The sequence below is a fragment of the Mastacembelus armatus genome, chromosome 3 (assembly GCF_900324485.2).
Source record: "Mastacembelus armatus chromosome 3, fMasArm1.2, whole genome shotgun sequence".
NCBI lineage: Eukaryota > Metazoa > Chordata > Actinopteri > Synbranchiformes > Mastacembelidae > Mastacembelus > Mastacembelus armatus.
Genome location: NC_046635.1, coordinates 8,596,186 through 8,619,523, shown reverse-complemented (window position 1 = coordinate 8,619,523; position 23,338 = coordinate 8,596,186). Strand labels below are relative to the sequence as shown.

Genomic DNA, 23,338 nt, shown 5'->3' with positions numbered 1-23,338 from the left:
GCGTCACTGTGTTCCGCCCCGTGACCGCGCACTCACATCCAATCTGCTGCCTCAGACGGACACGGCTGGGTTTCAAAATATTGGCGCTTGCCGTGGTAGCTGTAGCCGGCCAAGCGTCGGTTGCAAATTTATGTGGCGATTATAAGCTATTTGTTTGTCATCAAGAAGCGTTACGGTGACACTGAAATGAGACACAGTCGTTATTGACGACAGGTAAGACACAGGGCGTTACACGGGAGGGAAACACGTTATTTTCCGTTACAGCTAGCTAGCAGGCGTTAGCCCATCCTGCCATGTTAACGCTTTCACATTTTTAGCCCCTTAACTGTCTTTAGGTTGGCTACAATACCATATTTCGCACAATTTCACAACCGTATACTTGTATAACGGTGTGTATCAGCTTGGTGGAAGTCTTCACTAATGCTCTGTTATGTGTAAACTAACGTTAGGCAGTTTAACGTTAATGTCCCATCCCCAGACTCCATTTCAACTCACATTGTAGCTAAACGTCCCGTCTATCATAACACACCAGTTTCCCAAAATACAGTATCACATATTAGCATGTTTGTAACTTTGAAGACTTAGACGAATTTAAAATGAAGCGGTGTGGGTTTGAGCACTGTTAGTATCTAGCAGCTTAAGTGCATTTTGCCTTTATTAAGCCCCATTTTCGTAACGTTGCATGTAAAACTCAAATAAAACTGTATAAATGAAGATTAAACATTTAGTCAATTTGTCCTAATACAAAGCAGTACAATTCAAAGAGATTGCAAACTGTAGCTTCCAAAATGGCAATCACTAAATTAGGGCATATTAATTAGTTACTGTACAGCCAGATCTTCTATCCAGCAGTGTTCTTTTGTCTGCTGTCTTCTGTCTGTTTTGTTGTTTTTGTTTAATCATCAGCATGTTATTTACATTGTTTACCATGTAAGATTAGTGGGGTTTTAAATTTATATTGAAATTGCAGTTCACCCTGTACATTTGCTTTGCAGCAACACTTCAGACACTGCAGAGGGACCACGATGGAAAGTGATGTATGCAGCCATGTAAAGGTGGTTGTTCGGGTGAGACCAGCCAACGACAGCGAGAAACGTGAAAACTGTCGAAATGTCGTCCAGGTCGTTGATAACCACATACTCATATTCGACCCCAAAGAGGAGGACATGTCATGTTTTGGGTCACAAAGAGTACAAAGCAGAAACATCAACAAGAGGCCTAACAAAGACCTTAAGTTTGTTTTTGACCATGTTTTCGGCAACAACTCCACTCAACTTGACATCTTTGAGAACACCACTAAAGGAGTGCTAGATGGTGTGATGAATGGATTTAACTGCACAGGTAACGAATAAATATGAGCTTTGTGATAAAGCTGCACAAGCTTACTAAACATGTTTGCATCCCCTCGTGGAAACTGTTTGGAAGCAACTTTTTACCAACAAGTTAATTTTATCAAGGAAAGGATATGTCAATGTAGTATTCACAACTCGTTTCCGCTGGCTGTAATCAGCCAAAAAAATCTAAGCAGGTTTAATACAGCTGCACTTACTAGGTTATTTAATTCCATAGCTCTACTAGTTTTCTATCTGGCTGCAAATTTAGCCTGCCATGACTGACATGCAGATTCATCAGCATAGGATTCAACTAGATCATTTTAAAGTCTAAGAGTCAGATGCCTAGATGTTGTTGCTTTTGCAATAAGGATTGTTGTTATTTATTCATGCTGTGCTTTATTGTATGTTGTTTTTAATTGCTATTCAATTGCAGTGTTTGCCTATGGTGCTACTGGAGCAGGAAAGACACATACCATGTTAGGCTCACAAAATGACCCTGGGGTCATGTATCGCACCATGAAAGAGCTGTTCAAACGCATGGATGATGCTAAGGAGGAGAAAGAGTTTGCTGTTGCATTCTCATATCTTGAGGTGACCGTCTTAGTTTGTCTTGTTCTTTTTATCATCTCTGTTAGTGCAAACTTTTTCATTTTTGTAGTGAAATGATTCTCAGATGATTTCTAATTAAACCCCTGCTTTTTGCTTAAAGGCGCTGGAGCAGTTGCACAGTACATTAATGTGCTGTTTTAAAGGGAATTTTCATTCACGTTTTACTGTATAGTTTGCTGTGCCAAACACACATGAGAATATAAATCTTATTCCTATATACATTTATACATTTTTCTTTAGACTGATCGCTTTGGATGGTTTTAATGCATTTGCTCTTGTGTGCAATTAAATTTATTATTTGTTTACAGGTTTACAATGAGCAAATCAGGGACTTGCTGGCTAATGCAGGTCCTCTTGCGGTGAGAGAGGACAGTTCTAAAGGAGTGGTTGTTCAGGGCCTCACACTGCATCAGGTTAGTGCCAACATGTATCATACATGGTGTCGTTGCAAAGTACATTTAATACCAGTGGTGTGATTTAGACTCTTGTGTAGTTTTTGCAATACATAATGTAATATTTTTAATCACAAAGACATATTTTCAATTTATGTAAGTTGTGTAAAATAAATAGCAAGACAACCACTCTGTTTTTTCCTATACAGCCTAAATCTGCAGAACACATTCTTGAGGCTTTGGATTCTGGCAACCGAAACAGGACACAACACCCCACTGATATGAATGCCACCTCTTCCCGGTCCCATGCTGTATTTCAGGTATTTAAGCCCTGTCTTACTGCAATTCCAAAGGAAAATTGGGCTTTTATTAATCGGTTCAGTTTCACTGAAGTGTCTTGTTTCACCACAAAGATAAAATATCAGAATTTATGTTGTAATAGTCTTAATTTGACAGCTTTGTATTCTTCTTTCCAGATATATTTGAGACAGCAGGACAAAACCGCCAGCCTTAATCCTAATGTGTGTGTTGCAAAAATGAGCCTGATTGATTTGGCAGGCTCAGAGAGAGCCAGTGCCACTAACACCAAAGGGGCACGTTTTCGGGAAGGTGCAAACATCAATCGCTCACTCCTTGCCCTTGGAAATGTTATCAATGCTCTTGCTGACCCAAAGGTGAGTTTATTTTAGCTATCTACGCATACTGTATGACATATAGAGTGCTGCAGAAACAACTTAATAACTATAACATAACTACAAGAAAGAAAACTTATTTCAATTAGCTGGATCACAGTCACCACTGATATACCTGTATATGACTTTTTAGATCAACTTAAAATTTAGCAAAATGTAGTTATAAGGCAATTTATGTAAGCAGCGGACCATCAGATTTCAGGTGCAGCTGCTGCAGTGTTATCATTGCCCTCTTTGCCACTTAAGTTGCCACATCACTTAATATAAGGAAAACAGATGAAGTTAGTACCAGTTCATATTGAAGAGGTGTTCCTATCAATTAAATTTTACAGAACCATCCTGTGTTGCAAACTACTGGTATATGTTTTCCAAGATCATTGTGCCCCACTTCCAGGGTAACCACTCATTTTTAGAAACACAAAGTTTTCTACTAATAGAGAAAACATGAAGATGGAGACTGGAAAATATGGATTCCCTTGCAAAACAGTGTATGAATACAATGACTGTGCAGAGTTTTACACACATTAAAATTGCTAATGAGTGAAATGCTTTGCATTTAGTATTGTTTTTATGCTTGTATTTGGTCACCAAATCATCAGTGCAGATGCAAATTTTGTATCGTGTTCTTAAGACTATTTTGGTTATAGGTATATGATGTTAACCACTTGCCTCCATGTGAAACAGAGTCTGGGAAGTGGGGAGTCAGCTGAGTATTTGGGTATTATTTCAGTCCAGTTGCATACATTAACCTGTCAAGCAGTCTTCTCATTTTACACACCAGTCTCAAGGGATGAGGAGTAAGCAGGCCACATGCATTTAGGAAGTGCTGTGCAAATGTACCATGGCCATGTTGAAATGTGATCCTTCTTCAGTGTGTTACTCCATTCTTTGGTTTAAACTGTGTTCTTTCAGACTGTCGAGTTAGTTTTATGCCCTGACCACCAGTCCTGTTGTGTTGCAGTCGTAGGTTCTCTAACAGTTTGATCTGCTCAGGCTAAAACACCCACTACTAATCTCCTCTTCTTCCCCACCCACTCCCCATGGTTGCTCCAGTGTTTACTGTTGGCAGACAAGAAATTCATGTTGTGACCATTGTTTACAGGAAAGAATGTCCCCACTTGTGTCTGGGGTGACATGCCATTCGTTTGAGTGCGAAGAATGTCTGCTGCTTCTGTTTGGGCAGTTCAGTATGTCATCTTCATGCTATGCTGCACAGAGGTTTTTCTTGTAAGTTGTTTGCCTTAGGCAACGTCCAAACTAATGCAGATACATTTTACGATGCATCCTTTCTCTGTCTTGGCCTTCCATCCACACAAGGCCAGTGTTTCCAACCAATGAGAATTAGGCTTCCTGCAAATGTTGTAAAGAGTGGACACATGATGGTAGCAGACATGCTTAATGCTGTCAACAGAAAGAGATGAATATGTTGAAAATGCTGACATTATGTCAAGATTTTAATTTTGGATTACGTGATTATCAAAACCAGCGGCCATGTGGTTAGCATAAACCATGAGCCCCTTGTTTCACTTTTAGCAGTCATTTCTAACTGCAGCACAAAGTGTATGAGAATCTGAGTTTTCTCCCCAGAATGTTTCCTGATTTTTGATAGAGATTAGTGGGGAAAAAGTTGGAATCATAATGCACCCCAATGCTAGTTTTGTTGGCCAAATGAAATTTTGATCAAGAAATTCGGCCAACTTTCTTGTTTGACATGTAAGTATGAATGACGAGCTTAAAGAAAAAGATCTAAAAAAAAAAGTGGTGCAGAGGGAATACATTTAGATACAGAAAGGGTTTTTCATAGCACCTGTAAGTTACAGGGGGTCATTTTTTTGTTGAATCTGTGGGAGATGATTGGCCCTAACCAATGGAGACAGTTATCCTAACCTGTCATGAACTATAATTACCGTGTTTTTTGGACTATAAGTCAGCTGCATACTTTACCTGCACTTTGAAGTCTGCAGTATAGCGCTTTCTTTTGGGTGGCATTTTCACTTGTTACACTAGGAGTTATAGTTTAGTGTGAACATAAGTGTTTTTACTTCTTCTGGGGTACAGCATTATCTTCATATGAGTCGAGTGCCTAACACTAGTGACTACTCGACAAAATTACTGTCAATATACACATATAAGTCACTGCGCTATATAAGTCGCAGGACAGGCCAGAGGAGAGAAATAGTGTGATTTAGAGTCCAGAAAATATGGTAGATGTTGGTCTTTTCACAGATAGATATGCAGGCATAGCTGCTAACTGCTTTTATACCGTTTTGTAACTTAACTTTAATGTGGCTTTTTTCAATTCCAGTGCCCACAAGATTTGAGACTCATCCAAGCATCTTTAGTTTATCTAATGCTATTATTACTGACTAAGCTGTTATCACAGACCAGCTGCCAAAGACCTGTGTTGTGGATGGCTGTCCCTGTTTAGACTGTTATAAACTTTGCTTACTGATTTTTTTTTTGTCCCCGGTTAGCTTTATTGGTCCCCACCAAATAGTGCAGTGGGACTGAACTTCACTAGTGGAGCTTGTCCAGATGGAGAATGCATGTTAAGGCACACCTCATGTGTGCATGGCAATAAAACATTTTTATCATATTTGACAGAAGTAGTGAATTGTTGGATTCTGAATGGATTATTTAAAAATATGTATTTTATGCATTTTCTGAGTAACCACAGTAGATCAAGAGTTTCTCATATTTTCTGCTTCTATGTGTACATTTTAGTGAACCTAAACATCCAAAGTGGTTTTACTTCTTGGGGTAATGTTAACTGTTCATATTTGTTTCAGAGCAAGAAGGCTCATATACCATACAGGGACAGCAAGCTGACACGGATACTTAAAGACTCACTAGGAGGCAACTGCAGGACAGTTATGATTGCCAATGTCAGCCCCTCATCCAAGTCCTATGATGACACCCACAACACACTTAAATATGCCAACAGGGCCAAGGAGATTAAGTCCACGGTTAGTATTGAAGTTATATTCTTTTATGATTGTTAATTTTAATATATCTGTGATTCTTCTTATATAAATGAATTCCTTTCAAATCATTTTTTCTCTACCTCTTCAGCTGAAGAGTAATGTTGTAAGCCTGGACAGTCACATTGGCCAATATGCAGTGATATGTGAGAAGCAACGGCAAGAGGTAACATGAAACAGCTAATGAATTTTAAACAATCCAGAAAATCTTCAGAAAAATTCTCATAGTTACATTCACTTCAGACTATTCATTTTAATGTTCTCTTTAATTTACAAGATTCTACAATTGAAGCAAAAGCTAAAAGAATATGAGGACAAGAACATGATGCCTGGGGTCTTGAACATTGTCGCTTCCCAGAAACAAGCAGAGTTCGAAAGGTAAGCATGTACATGGCTGTCACTGGAGTGTAACCTAAAACATATCAGTAATTTTTTTTTCTTTTTGTTTCTAATACCCTTTTAATTGTATCCGTTGTAATTGTCAGCATACCACAGGAATAACACATTTTTCTTTTCTTTAAGTTTGGCATCATGTTTGACAGAAGTTGTGGATTCTGTATTTTATTTTATGTATTTTTAAAGCATGTAGCCTGTATAGCAGTGATAGTGCCATGGGACATGTGGTTCTGGTGGCATTAGACAATTTTTAATGAACTAGATCAGCCATTATGGAGGGTAATTAGGTATGGTGGTCTAGGTTTTAGAAACAACAATGATATTCAAATAGATATCTTTCTTGTATCATGCAGTTTCTTCATATATTTACCAAGCAACATATTTAACACAATAAACAATCCCAAGAAGAAAGTTTTAGAAACTACTATTCATTATATCAGCTCAGTAAGTCCTCATATTGAGTCGTATGGCTCTCCCATCTCTGTGGAGGGCTTCGGAAGCTTTGTTATTGTGACTATTGAGTTTCTGGGTTCTTCCTCTCCATGGCCCTTCTTGTCCAGTTTGTCTAAATGGCCAAATCTTAGTAGACTCCTGGTCCAAACTTCTCTGTTGCAGTAACTGAGGCCATTGCGCTCCTTGGAAAACTCAACGTTTTAGAAATTGTTTCACACCCTCGTCCTGATCACCACTCTCACCTCACCACTCTTTGCAGTTCAAGGCTTGGTTTTTGTCCTGGCATGAGGTGTGAGTTGTGGGACCCTGTATACATAGGTGTGTACCTCTGTGTCTGATTAATTCAGCGCCAGCTGTAATTCAGTCAGGTTTTAGACACATCTCAAAGTTGCACCTAAAGATGATGTGTGTCTGTCATTTTTAATGGTGATCTACATTGAAAAGTAGGGCTGGACGATATGGAAAAAAAATCTTATCACGATAATTTTTTTTTCATGCCAGTCAATATCAGCATATATTGATATAGACCAAAAAGCTATCTCAGTCAAACTAGAAGGATGACATGTAAAGTGTTAATTGTGATTTAAATATTTTTTGTTTTCTTCTAAAAATTGAACATGGCAAACAAAGTACATTATACAACTGTATTTTAAATACATAAAAGTTATATATAATAAACTAAGATCTTTATTTTGAACAACCAAAAGCCTTAAGTGTTACAGGAAAACAAACTAGATTTGGTTAACTCCGAATAAATAAAACAAAATCTTAATGCTTATATCTTCAATCTACAACAGAAATATTAAAGCTTTCACTTTTTACACCAGAACAGAAACTAAGTTCTTTGGTCACTTCCAAATTAATAAACTAGGTCTGTTGTTGTGCAGCAATTGTTGTTTTAAGAGACCACCAACACTTGCTTGGGTCTGGGACTGTGAAGTCTTGCATTTTATGTGCTCCAGAGGATGGGGATGGTAAAAAAGGTTAGTGGTATTATCTGTTTTTAGTGGGGCATTTGTATATTCGTGTCAAGTAGACGACTATGTTTTGCATCGTATGCTGCTCTGCTTCTTGTCGGACTTTAAATACCTGAAATATCTCCACACTTCTAAAGTACTCAGTCCTTTCTCTCAACAATGCTCTCATCTTTTGAGCCCTTGGCTGTGTCTGTTTGGGTGTTTTCATCGTCAACGCTGACACTCGAGTTGTCGTCAACATTTTCTGTTCTGTTCATCTCTTTAATCAGACCCCACTCCTGACGTACTGACTTACGCAGCAACAGCAGCCCAGACATTTGCATGTGAGCTGCTGCTGATTGTTCTTCCACGCTCTGTGCTTTGTGTGTCAACCTAACTGACATGCTCTAACTCTTTTCCAGCCACATGATTGGTTCAGCGTGGCACTACTTTCATTATCACTGGCTGTTCATGCTTATTGTCAAAACTATGACGGAATGAGTTGTTAGAGCAAAGTTATATCACAGTGGATGAAGTTATATCAAAGTGGGTGGTATCCTCAAACATGTACTTGTCCCTCACTGCTCAGTTTTATATTTCCGCTGTGTGATTGGCTGAATATAATGACAAATAAAATGGCTAACGCTTGTCGTTGACATCGACCTTCATCTTATTGCGATGCAACATATAATTCTATATTTGACACAGCCCTATGGGACATCTTTTTATGACCTTTAAATGCTTTATAGTCACCTTTTACAAAAACAGAATCCTATAGTTCGAAATGTATTTTGTAACCAGGAGCTTCACAGGTGTGGTGCACCAGCAAAATGTTGCTAAAATAGAAGTAAAGGGATCTTTTTCCCTTAAGCAGCTATTAATATATAATAATTTATTTATTTTATTTCCACACTGACAGCACAGTGCATGAATACAGTTTTTGACAGCTGACCTACCCAGAACATACAGGAAACTGTTAAAATGTATGATATTTTTCTAATGCTGCTGAATTGTTAATGAAAGCTTTGATCCCTTCCTATACCTTGTGTAGACCAGCTCACAACACACTTAGTTGCTGTTTTGTTTTTACATTTGAAACAACTTGTTTGTGTTACTCCTGTGAAACACGCTCCCATGAAAAGTGCACATGAACCTCTTGGAAAAGTGTTACTTCCTGGAAAACAGTACCTCTTCAGTGGTGACCTCATGCTGGACTAGTGGGTATTAAAAAAATGTGTTACACTAAAGACTGATGATTTATAGCATATTAATGTCCCATTGTATTGTTCTCTTTCAAAAGGAAATGCCTTACATAAGGAAACTAATACTGTTTCATAGGAAATAAAGATAGAGAAGCCTATTCTTTGATTTCTAGGGGATTGCTGTTTGTTTGCTTTGGTGTAATTTTGGTTTTAAAATTGCAAAATTATGTCAGCACCACAGTAAATAGGGCAAACCAACATTTTTATATTTAGGACTTTTTGGCCTTTATATATGACTAAGCACTGTTGTTATTTGGTTCAATTAATCAGGGACTATTTTACTTCTTGGATTTAAAAATAACACCTACGAGTTTTAAGGCCCAAAAGTCAGGATTAAAAACTCTTGGTGCAGATGGTCTTTGTGTTTGTATCTTAATTTAGAGTATCCCTAATCTTAGCTATTCTATTTAATTTAAAATGGATTTTTCATTTTGATAGTGACTTCTGTCTGCTGCCATATTTTAATTTAAAGGATAGATTTATCATTTATTTTCTTTTATATAAACCAGATGAACCACATCCCATCTGCCATACAGTGGCATGTGTCGGGGGGTTTTGGGTTGAGGGCGGGGGACTCAGAAAAGCTGAATGAGTTTCACTCCCACACATTTCATTCACTGGCATCAGAATTCACAACTCGCACAGTGAGAGGCTCTGAATAGAGGCTGCACGCTTCTCATGCTATTAAAAATTCAGCAGTCTAGCAAGGCCACGACGTCTCCTACGTCACTAGAGTTACATTGAAGAGTGCAGTCACATTTCAGCGACAGCTCTCTGTCTTATTTACCTGCATGCCTTTTCTCTCTCTCTTCCTCCTTTAACTCAACATAGCCACTTGCATCCAAACTAGATATAACTTCAGCTGTTTCAGCAATACATATACACATATAGCTAAGAATGTCTTATCTAAACACTGAACAGGATTGACGTCTTGCGGAAACTCTAGATTATCTTTAAACCTTAACTCTGACATAAATGACTCAAACTTTAAATTATCATTAATTAAGTGATAGTCATGCAAAAATATAATGCGATGAATTAGTATACTTTTACACTGTCATTATGAGCAGTATTACTGTATGCTAATATATTTAACCTTGTGTAAATGTATTGATAAATGCCTCATGACCTTTCCAGAATGTGTTAAATACTGTAGTGGTTTGTGAAGTGGTTTGGAAGAGCTCTTAGCAGAGGAATAAATTAAATCTGATCCTTACATGTGGCACAGCAGCTTCTAATCACATCTGGGTTGAATCCCTCTGATAATGGTGATGTTTTATTGGATTGCATTCTATTACTAATTCTACAAACTTTGTCTTTGCTATTCTGTCCGTCACATATGTAGACCAGACATGATAATAAAACAACAATATCATCACAGTCTGAACACATCTCTGGCGCATTACAGCTTTGGGAGCATGTCAGCTTCACAAAGACATCTTACATCTTATTCAAAGAATTAATTGAAAGGCCATTGTATTTGATTTCATTAGACTACACAAGGGTACCTACATATCTATTTAAGGGCCAATAATAAATCTGTAATTCATATAATTGCAAAAGGGTTGGGATGACAATAACCTACTCATTTATTTTATGCACTTAAAAAACCAAAGTGATTTTAAGACCATTTCTGTTGCTCAAAATTCAACATGAATTCACTTTTATTGTCAAATTTCCAATTAAGAGAAAACTTGTAATTTTTGAACAATGCTCTTTTCTTTATCTCTCTCCCTCTTTCAAGGGTGTCAGGAGCTCTGCAGCAAATCTTTTCAAGCCGGGCTCAAATCAGGAGAGAACAGCTGGATCTGGAGAGACAACTGAAGGAGAATGAACTTCGCCAGCGCTACAGTGAGGAGGACTACCTGCAGGTCCAATATTTCTGTGCCAAAGAAAAGACTGAGAAGGTAGCTGATGCTTACGCTGCTATCCATAGTTTCCATCATCCCTGCAGAAAAACAGCTGCTGAGTCATCATTTCACTTACTCCACTACAGGACAAGGTCACCACTCCCAATTTCCTGGCTTTTCTTTGCCCTAGAGTCCCCCGTGTTAGTCCCACATGTAAATGTAAATTACATTTAAAACATAATAAGTGAATTGTCAAGTTTTCTGGTACCAAACCTTTCGGAATAGTCCACTGTCATTCCAGACAACCTAAACTATGGCAACAGTTTTCCTGAGTGATGCTAAATCACCTAAATTGTTTCAATTTCTATTTTATCTAAATAATTTTAGATAAAATAATTTTAACTAAATGTGTGTATGTGTATATATATGTATATATATGTATATGTGTATATATATATATATATATATATATACACACACACAAACACAAACACTAGAACTAAACTGTGGTCATAACAGCACTTAAATGATGTTTGTTATTGTTGCTTTTGAAAGGCCACCTGTAAGCATGAGCGGAAGATTGCCAGCTTACGCACTCAGCAGCAACACATTTGCAAACGTTTGAAGGAGTCAGAAACTCGTTTCCTGGAGAATGATGGCTGGCTTCATCGTGTTGAAAATGAGATTAAGTTGCTGAAGTCAAATGGTCAGACCTCAGAAGTAAGTACAGCATCGATTCACATTTACTAGTTCTGAAAAAACAACTGGCTAATCTGTTTATTTATTGTGACAGATTCCGTAGTACATAGAATTTTTAATGTAATAATTTTTTCCTGATCAAGAATGCTTCATGATTTCCATTTCCATCTTAATTTAAAACTACATGTAGAAGTTATGTCACTTTATGTTATAATTGCTGATGATTATACCTTATCGAAGTTGAAAAAACAAAATGCTTCTCGCCGTGTTTACAGAAATTCTAGCAGCGCTTTGCACTGACATAGGCCAGTGGTAGATCAACAGAAGTGAACAGAGTAAAATTACACAATTAGATAACTTGTAGACATGATGAAATAGGCTGAGTAGTTTGAATAAATGTGAGACGACAAATGAGATATGTAGGTATGGAGAACAACTTTACAATGTGGGTTACATCCTTCAAAACTCATTGCTTAATGTTTTTTTTTTGTTTGTTTATTTTGGAAGGTAGGCTGTATCTCTGCTGGTGTCGTGACTGTCTTTGTTTTCTTCCCATCTGTTCTCCCAGTAATTAGAACCATGCTCATTTTATTTCTCCAGCTCACTCGTGGATCACTGAAGAGAATAAATCAATACCCTTTACTCATCCCTCACACAGCAGCCAGTTACCTAAAACCATGTCCATGTTATTTTTTTCTTCTTTATCCTTTCTTCCAGGAACTGACCCAGAACTGTGACGCACCCTCTGGTCAAATGTTCTCTCTGCTGTTGTTTCGTAGTTTCTTTACGTCAGAGTTCTTTTTTTCCTCCCATCCCTTACCCAGAGAAGATAGCTTTTCCAGATAAAACATGGATGAAAACAGAATTTGTATCTATGTCTTTCCTATCCTGACCCCCAACCTCCGTTTGTTTTTCCTAATTCTGCCAACCAGACTGCTAATCACCAGATTGATATCACCTCATTACTTCACCTCTCTGACCTCACTTCCTCTTCTTGTTTAGCTGTTGGAGAAGAACCTACATTGCCACAGACTGGAATTGGAGGTAAATGATCTCAAACAACACATCAAGCAGATGGTTGAGCTCACTACACTGCAGGATCAGGAGAACAAGCGTACGCACAAGTAGGTTGACCAAACTGAGAGTGAATTCTCATGTAATAAAATAAACAATTATTCAGTTCAGCTGAAAACACTGAATTTCAGACCTCTATAACCTATGCTTTTTTTTCCCTCGACATGAATGTCAATATTATGTTTCTGTTGTATTTCAGAATAGTGAACATCTTGTTGGCAGCTTATAGTCGGCACTGCTCTGCATTGCGTGGGGCTGGGCTGGTCACAGAAGCAGATGAGAGGGAGAACCACGAGCTAGAGCACCTTGTGTTGCGGGAGAGAGGAGTGGTCTGGGCAGACCAGGAAAGGGTGGGGCAGGAACTGAAAGGTGAAGGGATTGAAGAGGAATCACAGGCGACAAATAAGACGGGAAACACTGGGCTCAGCAACGATTTGGCACCTTTCCTGTCTTTCTCACATTTGCTGTACCACCAGAGTAGCCCCTGCAGTAAGTCATCAAAGTCTTCTCATACAATTTTTTTTTATCTGTTGTTGTTTATTCAGCATATATTTAGATGGAATGGTTTAAATTACAAAAGTACTCAATGCTTTCCAAGTCTGGTAGAGCATATTGTTATTTTATTATTATTCTATTATTGTTGTTATTGTCTTTGATGATGATTATCATTATCGTTATACAATATTTAGTTGAAGTTGAATACAAGCATGATGCAATGCAGCATGGCAATGATTAGCAATAACCAATCTGACAAACATAAAATGTCAGCTTCATGTGGCATCTGGATGTAAAACACATTTTACAACAGTATTAAATATACTTGTCAGATGTCCTGTTATGTAGCTTAATAAGGCCCAGTAAACTGCCATTAGTCCCTGTCTAGAGTGTAGTGTGGGACCCTTGATTCTCTGTGTTCATTTTAAATTGTCATTTCTGCATGACCCGGCAGCCCCAGTCCCTCAGTCCCTCACATATAGGCCATGACATACAGCAGAGCATGAACCAAAGCTGGCCAGCAATACTCAATTACTATGATGGTGCTTATCATTTGTCAGAGAGTAAACTCTGCAACTGTCCTTCTGTTCCACTGCTACTTTTGTAAATTGTCTGTTTAGTGCTTCTTTTGGAAGTTTGTTTTTTATTTCAATTACGCAGAATTAAAACAATGCAAAGTCACAAGGCTAACCTCTGGCATTGTATCTCTGCCTCTTTGCATCATGTTTTGAATTTTTTTCTTTAAATTTAGTTTAGTTATTTTTGAAATTAGCCAGATTGACCTTTTGTTAGGACAATTTAGCTGTCTGAAGGTTTCTTGTGCATTGATAGTCTGCAGTGAAAACAGAACAGTTTCCTCTTGGTCTTTTTTTTTTTTTTTTTTTTTTGCAATTTTATGTCAGATAGCAATGTTTTTATTAAAATATTCAGTTATTACTTTCAGCATACTTAACTTCAATCCAGTAAAAGTCAAAACAACACAAAAGCACTTTCCAAATGTTTAGTGATGTAACAATATTAATGAAAAAAACATATAATGAAGGCTGCTGAATCTTTTCAAGCTTTCTTAATTATGACGACATTGATGGCACTTCTGGTTTAATCTTTTAGTGATATCTTTTTAATTCTCAGGTGCAGAAAGACCCACAAAAAGAGCATCACTGTGCAAAGCTGCTTTATCACCAAAAGGTACTTTTACTTTCCTCAATCATTCACTTATTTGCTCTCTCTGTGTCACCTTTCACTCAATCTGTCACTCTTCGGAAAAGACACTGCAAGAGATAATGCTATCATTTTTAGAAGCAGAACACACAGGTCATAAAATTGTTTTATATGTGCTGTATAAATTTGAAAATCTGTGCCCCACTTTTGACTTTGGCATGTTGCCTTTTATTTTCTGAACATGTTATTAGCAGTTTAGCCAAAAAAGACTTGGTCACAGCAGTAAAATACAGAAATCAGGCATGTAATATAATTTGATTTATAGATGTGCTGCAGACATTCTGTTCTTGCCAACACCTGAATAATGAAATGATGTGAATACTCACAACTAGTTTTATAGATGGAAAACTGTACATGGGGAATCTTTGGGGAAATGTAACACAAAAGGGTTTCTGAATTATTGCAGTTCAAATTGGCGATAATGACATTTACTACAGGTGGTCCACATTTCACTGAAATATATTGTGGGAATTGTAAATTTTGAAGAAAATACTTCTGCAAGATGACCAGAGTTTTTTGAATGGAACTGTATTATGAAATCACCAGGGAGTGTTTTTTTTACCACTGCTATCAAATTTCCCTGCAACGTAACGGTCCGTAACCAAGTCACCTCTAATATAGGATTTAGTTTTAAGGTGTTTCTGATTTAAAATCCATACTTTTTGTATGGTCTGTCCACCGGTCACCATTTACACCTTACAAGTCAAGTTTTATTGTTTTTTCCATCTGGTCATTTATTAGCTGTGCTTTTCTTTGCCAATACATCTATGGTCAGATATCTGTGATGGTCAGCACCAGCGCATGTTCTTCAGTGAGCTCATTTAATTGAAAGAACAAACTTAGATGTCTAACCTTTACCTACATGCAGTTGAATGCAGCATTTGATATACTCACCACAAATAAATGACAATGGGGAAACCAGCTGTAGAATATTAATGTAAAATGTACTTGACACAAAATATTTATACAAACATCAAGTGAGAATCTACATAAAATGCAGAACTATTGTTTAATACTCACAACCCATCTTGCAGCAGCACATTAAGAAAAAAATTCACTGTCCAGGTATGTAACTCATTTTAATACAACATGCATGCAAGGCTTTTAAGTGCATAATAATGGATTACAGTGTATTGTTATCAGTGTCATTGATTTTCTCATTACTTGGCTCATGTAGCCCCAGTTTGATGACTGTAATAGAATCAGAACTCTGTGCATTCTCCTCAGTTATGCAGTCAGTGACTCACACTTGAATCCTTGAAAGACAGCACTGTCCATCTAGCTACCACACGCACATACATACAATAGGTACAGCTTTTATGCAGTATTTACGGTTATGCTAAATAACACTCAGCTGCCGAGAAATTCAGAATTTATAGAGAGTTGAAATAGGACATACATTTTAATAAAGTAGTTATTTGGAATTCAGACGACCTACCCTGATCTTAACCTGACACTGTTTGTCACTCCCTTACTGCTTCCTCAGCTCTTAATGCTAGTCACTGCAGCATGTTATGAGAAATAGCTCCACCCTGCAGCTTGCAAAGCCAATCAGATTTTATCGGTTTTATAAAGGGTTGGGGTTTTGAAAGGACATTAACTCTTTGTGGACTGCTTTATAATAGCAAATTTCACAAAAGTGAAGGAGCATTTCAAATTTAATTCACATTCAGTTCACATGCTTTTAACAATAGCCTTATAAATTTTCATTCAGCTATCTTACCACTGCCCCCTTTAAGGCGTTATTTTTATATTCCCATTCAGTCGTCTACTCCTTACTTCTTTTTCTTCCTCCCCAGATTTTTGCTGTCCCTTTTGCCTCAAACATCTGTTAGGCTGTTTTTTTTTCCCTTCCCTTCTACCTTTCGTTCCCTCCTACCCTCAAATGCTTTCTGTCTGTCTAGCATCTAACCCTCCCAATCCCTCTTGAGCTTCATTCATGAAAATGCAGATCCACAGCAGGGCAGGAAAAAACGTCAACAGACGTAAACTCCCCTGCTCCACCAACCAGAAAAGGCGCGCTATAAAAAACAGGCAGCAGCAACCAGGCGACCCTAATTCAGTGCAGCTTCCACCAGAAATAGCAACTCATGCATGTATTAATCCCCTACAAGCCAAAAATATGTGATTGAAGGAACTCTGCTGCCATTTATTGCTAGGGACAACTCCTCTGCTGCAGAAAATGGCTATTTATCACCATCTCCTCACTCTGTGTGCTGCCTGAAGTCTGACTCACATTTGCTAAATATTGCATTTTGATATTTAGGGTAATGTCAGTCATTCACCTTTGCATTTAGTGTTCTCACTTTCTTTATGTGCTGGCATTTTTCCTTTTTAGCCCCTTCCTATATCCTCCACCTCTGCAGGAAATGGCATGACTGTAATGGTGCTTATAATGTAACCTCATTCTGCCCTGCTGCCTGTAGTTTTTTCTTTTGTTTTTAAAAAACACTATATCAGTAAAAATATTTTCTAATTATAAGAATGTGACATATTTTACTGCTCCTCTTGCTGAAATTCCCATACACTGCAACAATCAAACCTCAAACACTATTGGATAACTGTGAGTACACCTTACAGGCTACCTATTGGCTAATGATGCACAAGGAAAATGTAATTATGTTAAAAAAAAGAGAAACTTTGGCTAATATTGTCTCTTGTTACTTACTGGGATGGTATATTTTAAAATAATGTGAGCAACAATCTTTCCTAATATATTTGAACAGAAATTATTATTGTCGTTCCTTTTTTGGCCTTGAACAAATAATGTATTTAACAGCAGCGTCAACCTTTGCTCATTTTAACATAAGTAAAATCTTAGTCTGTTTATAAATTGCAGAGCCTTTTAGTGGTATGGTGATTGTCAGAGCTTTATTCTGACATTGTAGAGTTTGTTTATATCTGCAGAGAAGGCACTGTAAGGTTTAATTGCCTTGTGCCATGCATAATATCTCCAACACTACTGATCACACTTTGATGGAACTTAAGGGAGCAATCTATCTCATTTCTCTGTTGTGACATTTTTTAAATTGCACTGTTTAGCCTAGGGCTGGCACTTCAGCACTTATTACTGATTACTGATTGAGTATGCGGGACAGCATCATTTGGGGAGCGATGTGTTTATTGTTGCCCTGCTTACTTTTTAAAGTGGTTTGATTTGCTTTCACTTTCAAGGCTCTTAATTGTAAACAATTCATTGATAAATGTATTTCAAAGATGGCTTGTTACAGATGCTGGCACTAAACAGCTTGAAATAATGTAACAGCGCTAAGTTAGGCCAAAGACTTGAATGTAGCCTGATCAGTCAACAGACATAGTTACTGATAGAGAATAATTGTCAATGTAGGTGGTAGATCATTTCCATGTGCTTCCTCTCTCATATTGCATACCTGGGGATGGGTTAGTATTCATTCTGGTAAAAGAAAAAAATTTTAGTCAGAAAGTCACAAGGTGGTGTTTATGCCATACTACGTCCTGTGTCATGTGACCTTTTGACCAGCAAGTGCAACACACACACAGCAGTTGTACCCATAAACAATGGATACACAGTTTGCACTTTATGAATAAAAGGAAATACAAGACAAAAAAGAATGCATGGACAATTACCCTTTCAATTTGTTATAGAGTTCTCAGTCCATGTCCAGTGCTGAAGTATTTGATAAGAAATATTTCTTATTGATAGGAAATATTTTTACATTGTATTATACTATATATTTGTTTTACACAGGCTGTGCTTAAACAGTAGGGGTTGTTATAACCCCTACCATCTTTTTAAATCGTTCTCTGTAAAATGAAATATTTATAAATAAATAACTAACAATTAGAGTTAATGTTTAAAACATCCTTGTATATAACAGAATGTTAACAGTTAAAACTCTTTGGGTCTCTGGGTGTCTGATACTTTAAGTTATTCATATCAGTATAGTCTTTTTAAGGTTGTGTTTTATGTTTTGTACTTCATAGTTAGTAATCATGGTCCTGAGTTAGATAAAATTACAATAATGTGTAATCATAAGCAACAACGACTAAAGTACTCCTGAACCTTGATGCATGAAAGTATGCAACATCACCAACTTCAAAACAGTGAGAAGAGCAGATATTGGCAAGATATTAATATAGAAATCTCTGACTTTGACTCAAACATTGTGTTTTTATGTAGCACACTATTGTTCATGTGCGAAGTTGAGTGAGAAGACAAATTCAGGGCCTTTACTCAAAGGTATATTGAGCTTAGATCAGTGTTATTTTTTTGTTTATTAAAAGTGAACTTGTGTTGTACTCTTGTTAGGTTTATTGCAACTTTGTTTAATTTTTTATCAACTATTACGGAGTTTGATTTTATGTATTTATTTATTTGTTTATTTTTAGATAGAGGAAATGAGACAGAAATGAAAGCTGATTCTCATCCCAAAATGCCCATCAGAAGAAATCTGTCTGCATCACTGCCACCACTAAGCCCTCGGCCCATCACTAAGGCCCAAATGTATGAGGAAGGCTTGTTCCCACTCCAGTGCACTCCAGAACCTGCTCAAAGAACTGTTAGGGACCTGCCGTTGAGCACTTCCAGTGCCACTGATCCCAACATGACCTTTGAAGTTCTGGACAATGACGATGATCAGGTTTCAAATAATGCATCCACCACAATAAGCAGTGATAGTCCCTGTCACGCATCAAAGACCATTGGCTTCTCGGGTCCCAACCAACTATTCCATCCTCCCAAGGTCAACGACAGGAACCACATTCCTACCAAAAGGTGAGAATATATTCATATAAAATTCAAATTTTAAGATGTTTAGGAGTGAATACAGTTATTAAGAAGTTAAGTTTAAGAACCAGCTGTTGTACAGAAGATCTGTTCTAAAGTGTTCAGGCATATAAAATCATTTTGCAATTAGACCACACTACAAGTACATTTTTCACTCAAACACTTCATATCATTTCAAAATATGTAGATTCTCCTGAAAGGTAGTCAGACAACTGTGAAAGGCATTTTTCTGGTTTGTATTGTGGGTTACAGTTCTTTTGACTCTACGCATTCACTTGACAGTCCATATGGTGTGGCCTTTTTCCATGATGAAGTAGTTGTAAACGAATGCATCGATGCACCCACGTACTGCCTACTGGACTCCTGTGGTCACTCTTAAGATTTACTGCTACAACAGTGTACTCTCTCCTCATAAAGAGGACGTGTTTTAAGAAGGACTATAGGAATCCCTCCTCTTCATGGGAATGGAAATGCTATAGATACTGCTGTCACAACAAAAACCAGAACTCATATAACATCACAATCTAACTGCAGACATACAATTTCTAGTCAGGTTCAGTAATACAACTGTGGCAGCTGCTACAATATATCAGAACCACTTTATTTCTATCTTTTCACCAAATATGCACTTTTGAGCAATGGACAGTTGGTCAGGGCTGGTGCCTTAGTATGAAAAAAGCACTAGACCAGTGAACAATAATGACATCAGTGTTGTTAACCATTTAACATTTGGAGCAGTTAGTTGCCAGCAAAAAAAAAAAAATCACTTTTTCCATAGAACATATGCCAATAATAATGAAAATTTCAATTCTGAGCATGTTTTCCCAATAACTGTTTGTAGCACACATGCATCTATGTTTCTCATTTCATGCACTTGTATCCCTTTGTCTCAGCTGAATTAACAGTTACCTGGATGGGTCATTCATCAAATGCTGATTTGCTCTTATACAGTTGATGCTTTACCGTGCTAGTAATTGGCCGATCACTAGTCAAAAGCCTAGCAGCAGGTGATTTTTTTTTTTTTTTAATCACATAGTTCTTGTCCAGACAAGCGAATAAGAGACAAATGAAGATGACTTAATGTGTGTGGTAATAAAAAGCAGTATACACATAAAAAATGAATTGCATTAAGAAAACTGAAAGTTTCAAAGCACCTAAAGAATTATGAGTAAAAGACGCTCAGTCAAAAGTGGCAAATCCCTCAAAACTTATTCAAAACAAGACAGAGACTAGAGTGCAAATAGTATGTTTTCTCACCAGCAGCATGTTTCCACACTGGAACGCTGGGCCAAGAGGCTTAAGTCAGCTGAGCTGAGCTGAGCAGCGCCTTGGAAGTGGAAAACAAAATTGGAAACATTTCAAGCTATAGCTGCAGAAAGAGTTTGTGTTAGTAAATGATGTTGTCAGCCAGAATCTTCACATTAATGGGGTGAGGGTGCGTCACTGTATTTGTTAAAATTGTTGTTAACCAACCTGTCAAAATGGATTTCCTCAACACAATCACAACGTAAACAAATTAAATAGCTTGAAAATATCTGTGCTATCGTACAAACATTCTGTATGAAGAGGAGTTGTTTTTCCTCAAATGCTAAAGAGTGAACCTAGACTTTAGCAGACCACCTGGTAACAAAGTTGTCTTATAATAGGTCACATCTCACATATAGTGAAATTAGGTGGATTAATGTTTCTCTGGCGCTGCAGGGTGGATGAGGGCCAGTTTCCTGGGCAGTGGTCGTATAAAGTGCAGCAGAGAGGCACTGAGGGAGAACTCAAGTGACTGACAGATTAACTGTCATGTTTGGATGAGATTAAAAAAAAAACAGCAACACAAATAAAACAAATGAAGAGACCTTGCTGAATAATGAATGAGTAATGTTAATTGTTTTATGGGCTAATTACAGGTTAAGGTTAATTAAATATTATGTTCACTTTGGGTTCAGCTTTAGTGCTAAAGTAATGCCACAGATTCAGTTTAGTGCAGCATACTAGTTGAAACTTTTCATGTATTTCATTCATGTTCATTTAAAATGTACAATTTGAAACTTCTGTAGTTTATATTGAAGATGCTGAAGTCAGAATGATCAGAAAAATGTGCAAGCATATAAAAAAAAAAAAAAAACAGAAACGTAAACACCCAAATATCAACAGTTTCCTCATTTTACACCTGGAATACTGCAGGGGGAAAATCCTGCTTCAGAGATGTCTTGGTAATACAAATGTTTGTTGTGCAGACAACGGCTCCTTACTCTACAGGAAGTGAGACGAACCAACCCGACCTACATGGATATGACGTCTGCTGCACAAGGAAAGCGTAAATTTAATCGGTAACGTGCCACTGACCTTTTCACTTATATTTATGTAAATCATCTTTTTTATCCTGCCAGTGGATTAAACACTGTTTCACAATATTTATGACTATTGGAAACTGGACTAAAATAATATTAATACAAAAACTTCACAATTAATAGCACAACAGTGTTATTAGAAGCTAATCCGGTTTGAGATGATGTTCAAGGTTGTGTTTGATTACTGTTTCTGTATTCCCTGTCTGTTTTATTCACTGTAACACCAACAGAGAAGACTTAACACAGGGTCTCTCTGCACCGAAACGTGTAAAGAAAGATCCCTCAGAGGCCCAGAAACCACTCAGAGTGCGTCGGCTTGCTGGTAAGTATTAACACAGAAACAAACAGCTAAAGAAATACTGTGGGCAATAATCAGGAGTGTTATTTTCCACTGCAACAACATGTTGTGTGTGTATGAATACACACACAGACGCACGTAGTACAGATGGACAGATTATCATGGGGTTAGTGGCCGTTTATCTGTTCACACAATGTATTTTGTTTTGTTTTTTTTCCTGTCTAATTCTAAGAAGCTTCTTTTTAATGGTAATGCTATGTCAAGAGGCTAAATGAGCTTTGGAACAAGAGATTTTTTTTAGGCAAACGGAAGCATTTCATGTCCGATCATCTTGTTTAGATTTTTTTTTTTTTTTTTTTTCATGACCTCAAAAGTAGTACATTGTTTTAATTAGTATTTTTTTAATGGTCCTTTTTATTTAGTTTCAGTCTTGGTTTCGTCTTTAAAAGTATGTCGTTCTATGTCTTTTTGTCGTAGTTTTTGTTTTTGTGTTGTAAGTACTTGGTCCTGGTGCATGCTGAATAACAGTTTTTTATTTCCTCACATTAAATGGCTTTGTGGATCAGTGAGCTACAAAGATAGCAGTAATAGTTTGTTCCTAAAGCTGTAACGCATATATTTGTTTGGGGTCTGTCCACAGATTCCTCAGGGAACAAGCCTCGCAGAGTCATGAGGAGCATTTCTGAAGGGAATCTCAGCCTCCACGAATCTCACAAACCCAAGTCCTTTCTCTATAAAACGTCCCAAAAGTTAAAGCAAGTGACCAAGAGGATGTAAAGCAACACTGTGGCCATTTTGCCCTTATAGACATTTCCACTCTCTGACTTTCTCTGTGAACAGTCATCATTTCTAAGTATTTTTAGTAAAACCTGAAAATAGAGGTTTATTTCGTGGGTTACTCCAATATGCATCCTAATATAATAAAATGGCTTGTAAAATAAGTTGCATCACATTTTAATGCTCTTCAAATTATCCTTATACTGCAGAGAAAATTTACTTGACTGTATATAGACATTTGAAAGTTACTGGACTTCAGTTTAGATTATTCTTCTGACAGTGTAAGAACCATTTTTAGGCCTACCTTTAGATTTTGATATATTTTAATACACGTGCACATCAATGACATAAATTAAGCCTGAATGTTGTAGATTATGTAGTGTAGCTGTTGTGTAAAACAGTTCTTGGGCTGCTAGGCAACCAGACTTTCCAGGGCAGCTAATATCAGAGGCATACATGCCCTCAAATAGAGGTGTGCCTGCAAAAAAAAAAAAATTAAATTCTGTATACTGAACTGTTTACAATTTTTTTTTTTTTTTTTTTTGTATTTGTCTCTTGTACAGTTACTTACATGGTAATAGTTATTTCACAATAGCACTGATTGTAAGAGAATTGGTGGCTGTTTTTCAATAAATAAATTCAAATTTTTCTCTGGATTTATTGATTTATTTAGTGCTGACTGATCATCGGTGTATTGGTTTGGGACAGAAGAAGTTCCAGTGAAAAATAAATGATACAG

At 37.2% G+C, this 23,338-nt stretch overlaps 1 protein-coding gene across 1 annotated transcript; it reads left to right on the top strand.

Annotated features, from left to right (window-relative positions):
• Positions 1-51: 51 nt before the first annotated feature.
• kif18a (kinesin family member 18A) lies at positions 52-23,098 on the top strand. The gene is made up of 18 exons (XM_026320518.1): positions 52-213; positions 996-1,341; positions 1,768-1,925; positions 2,252-2,356; positions 2,545-2,655; positions 2,812-3,009; positions 5,817-5,993; positions 6,100-6,174; positions 6,286-6,386; positions 10,820-10,982; positions 11,481-11,645; positions 12,627-12,748; positions 12,898-13,187; positions 14,325-14,381; positions 18,783-19,167; positions 21,411-21,503; positions 21,755-21,846; positions 22,463-23,098. The coding sequence occupies exons 2-18, from the start codon at positions 1,026-1,028 to the stop codon at positions 22,597-22,599; spliced, it is 2,745 nt and encodes a 914-aa protein (XP_026176303.1). The 5' UTR covers positions 52-213; positions 996-1,025; the 3' UTR covers positions 22,600-23,098.
• The last annotated feature ends 240 nt before the right edge of the window (positions 23,099-23,338 follow it).

Coding starts and splice junctions, on each gene's coding strand:
- kif18a (XM_026320518.1), top strand. CDS start 1,026: ATGGAAAGTGATGTATGCAGCCATGTAAAGGTGGTTGTTCGGGTGAGA. Junction 6,387..10,819: donor AAACAAGCAGAGTTCGAAAG/GTAAGCATGTAC, acceptor CCCTCTTTCAAG/GGTGTCAGGAGCTCTGCAGC. Junction 11,646..12,626: donor CAAATGGTCAGACCTCAGAA/GTAAGTACAGCA, acceptor CTTCTTGTTTAG/CTGTTGGAGAAGAACCTACA.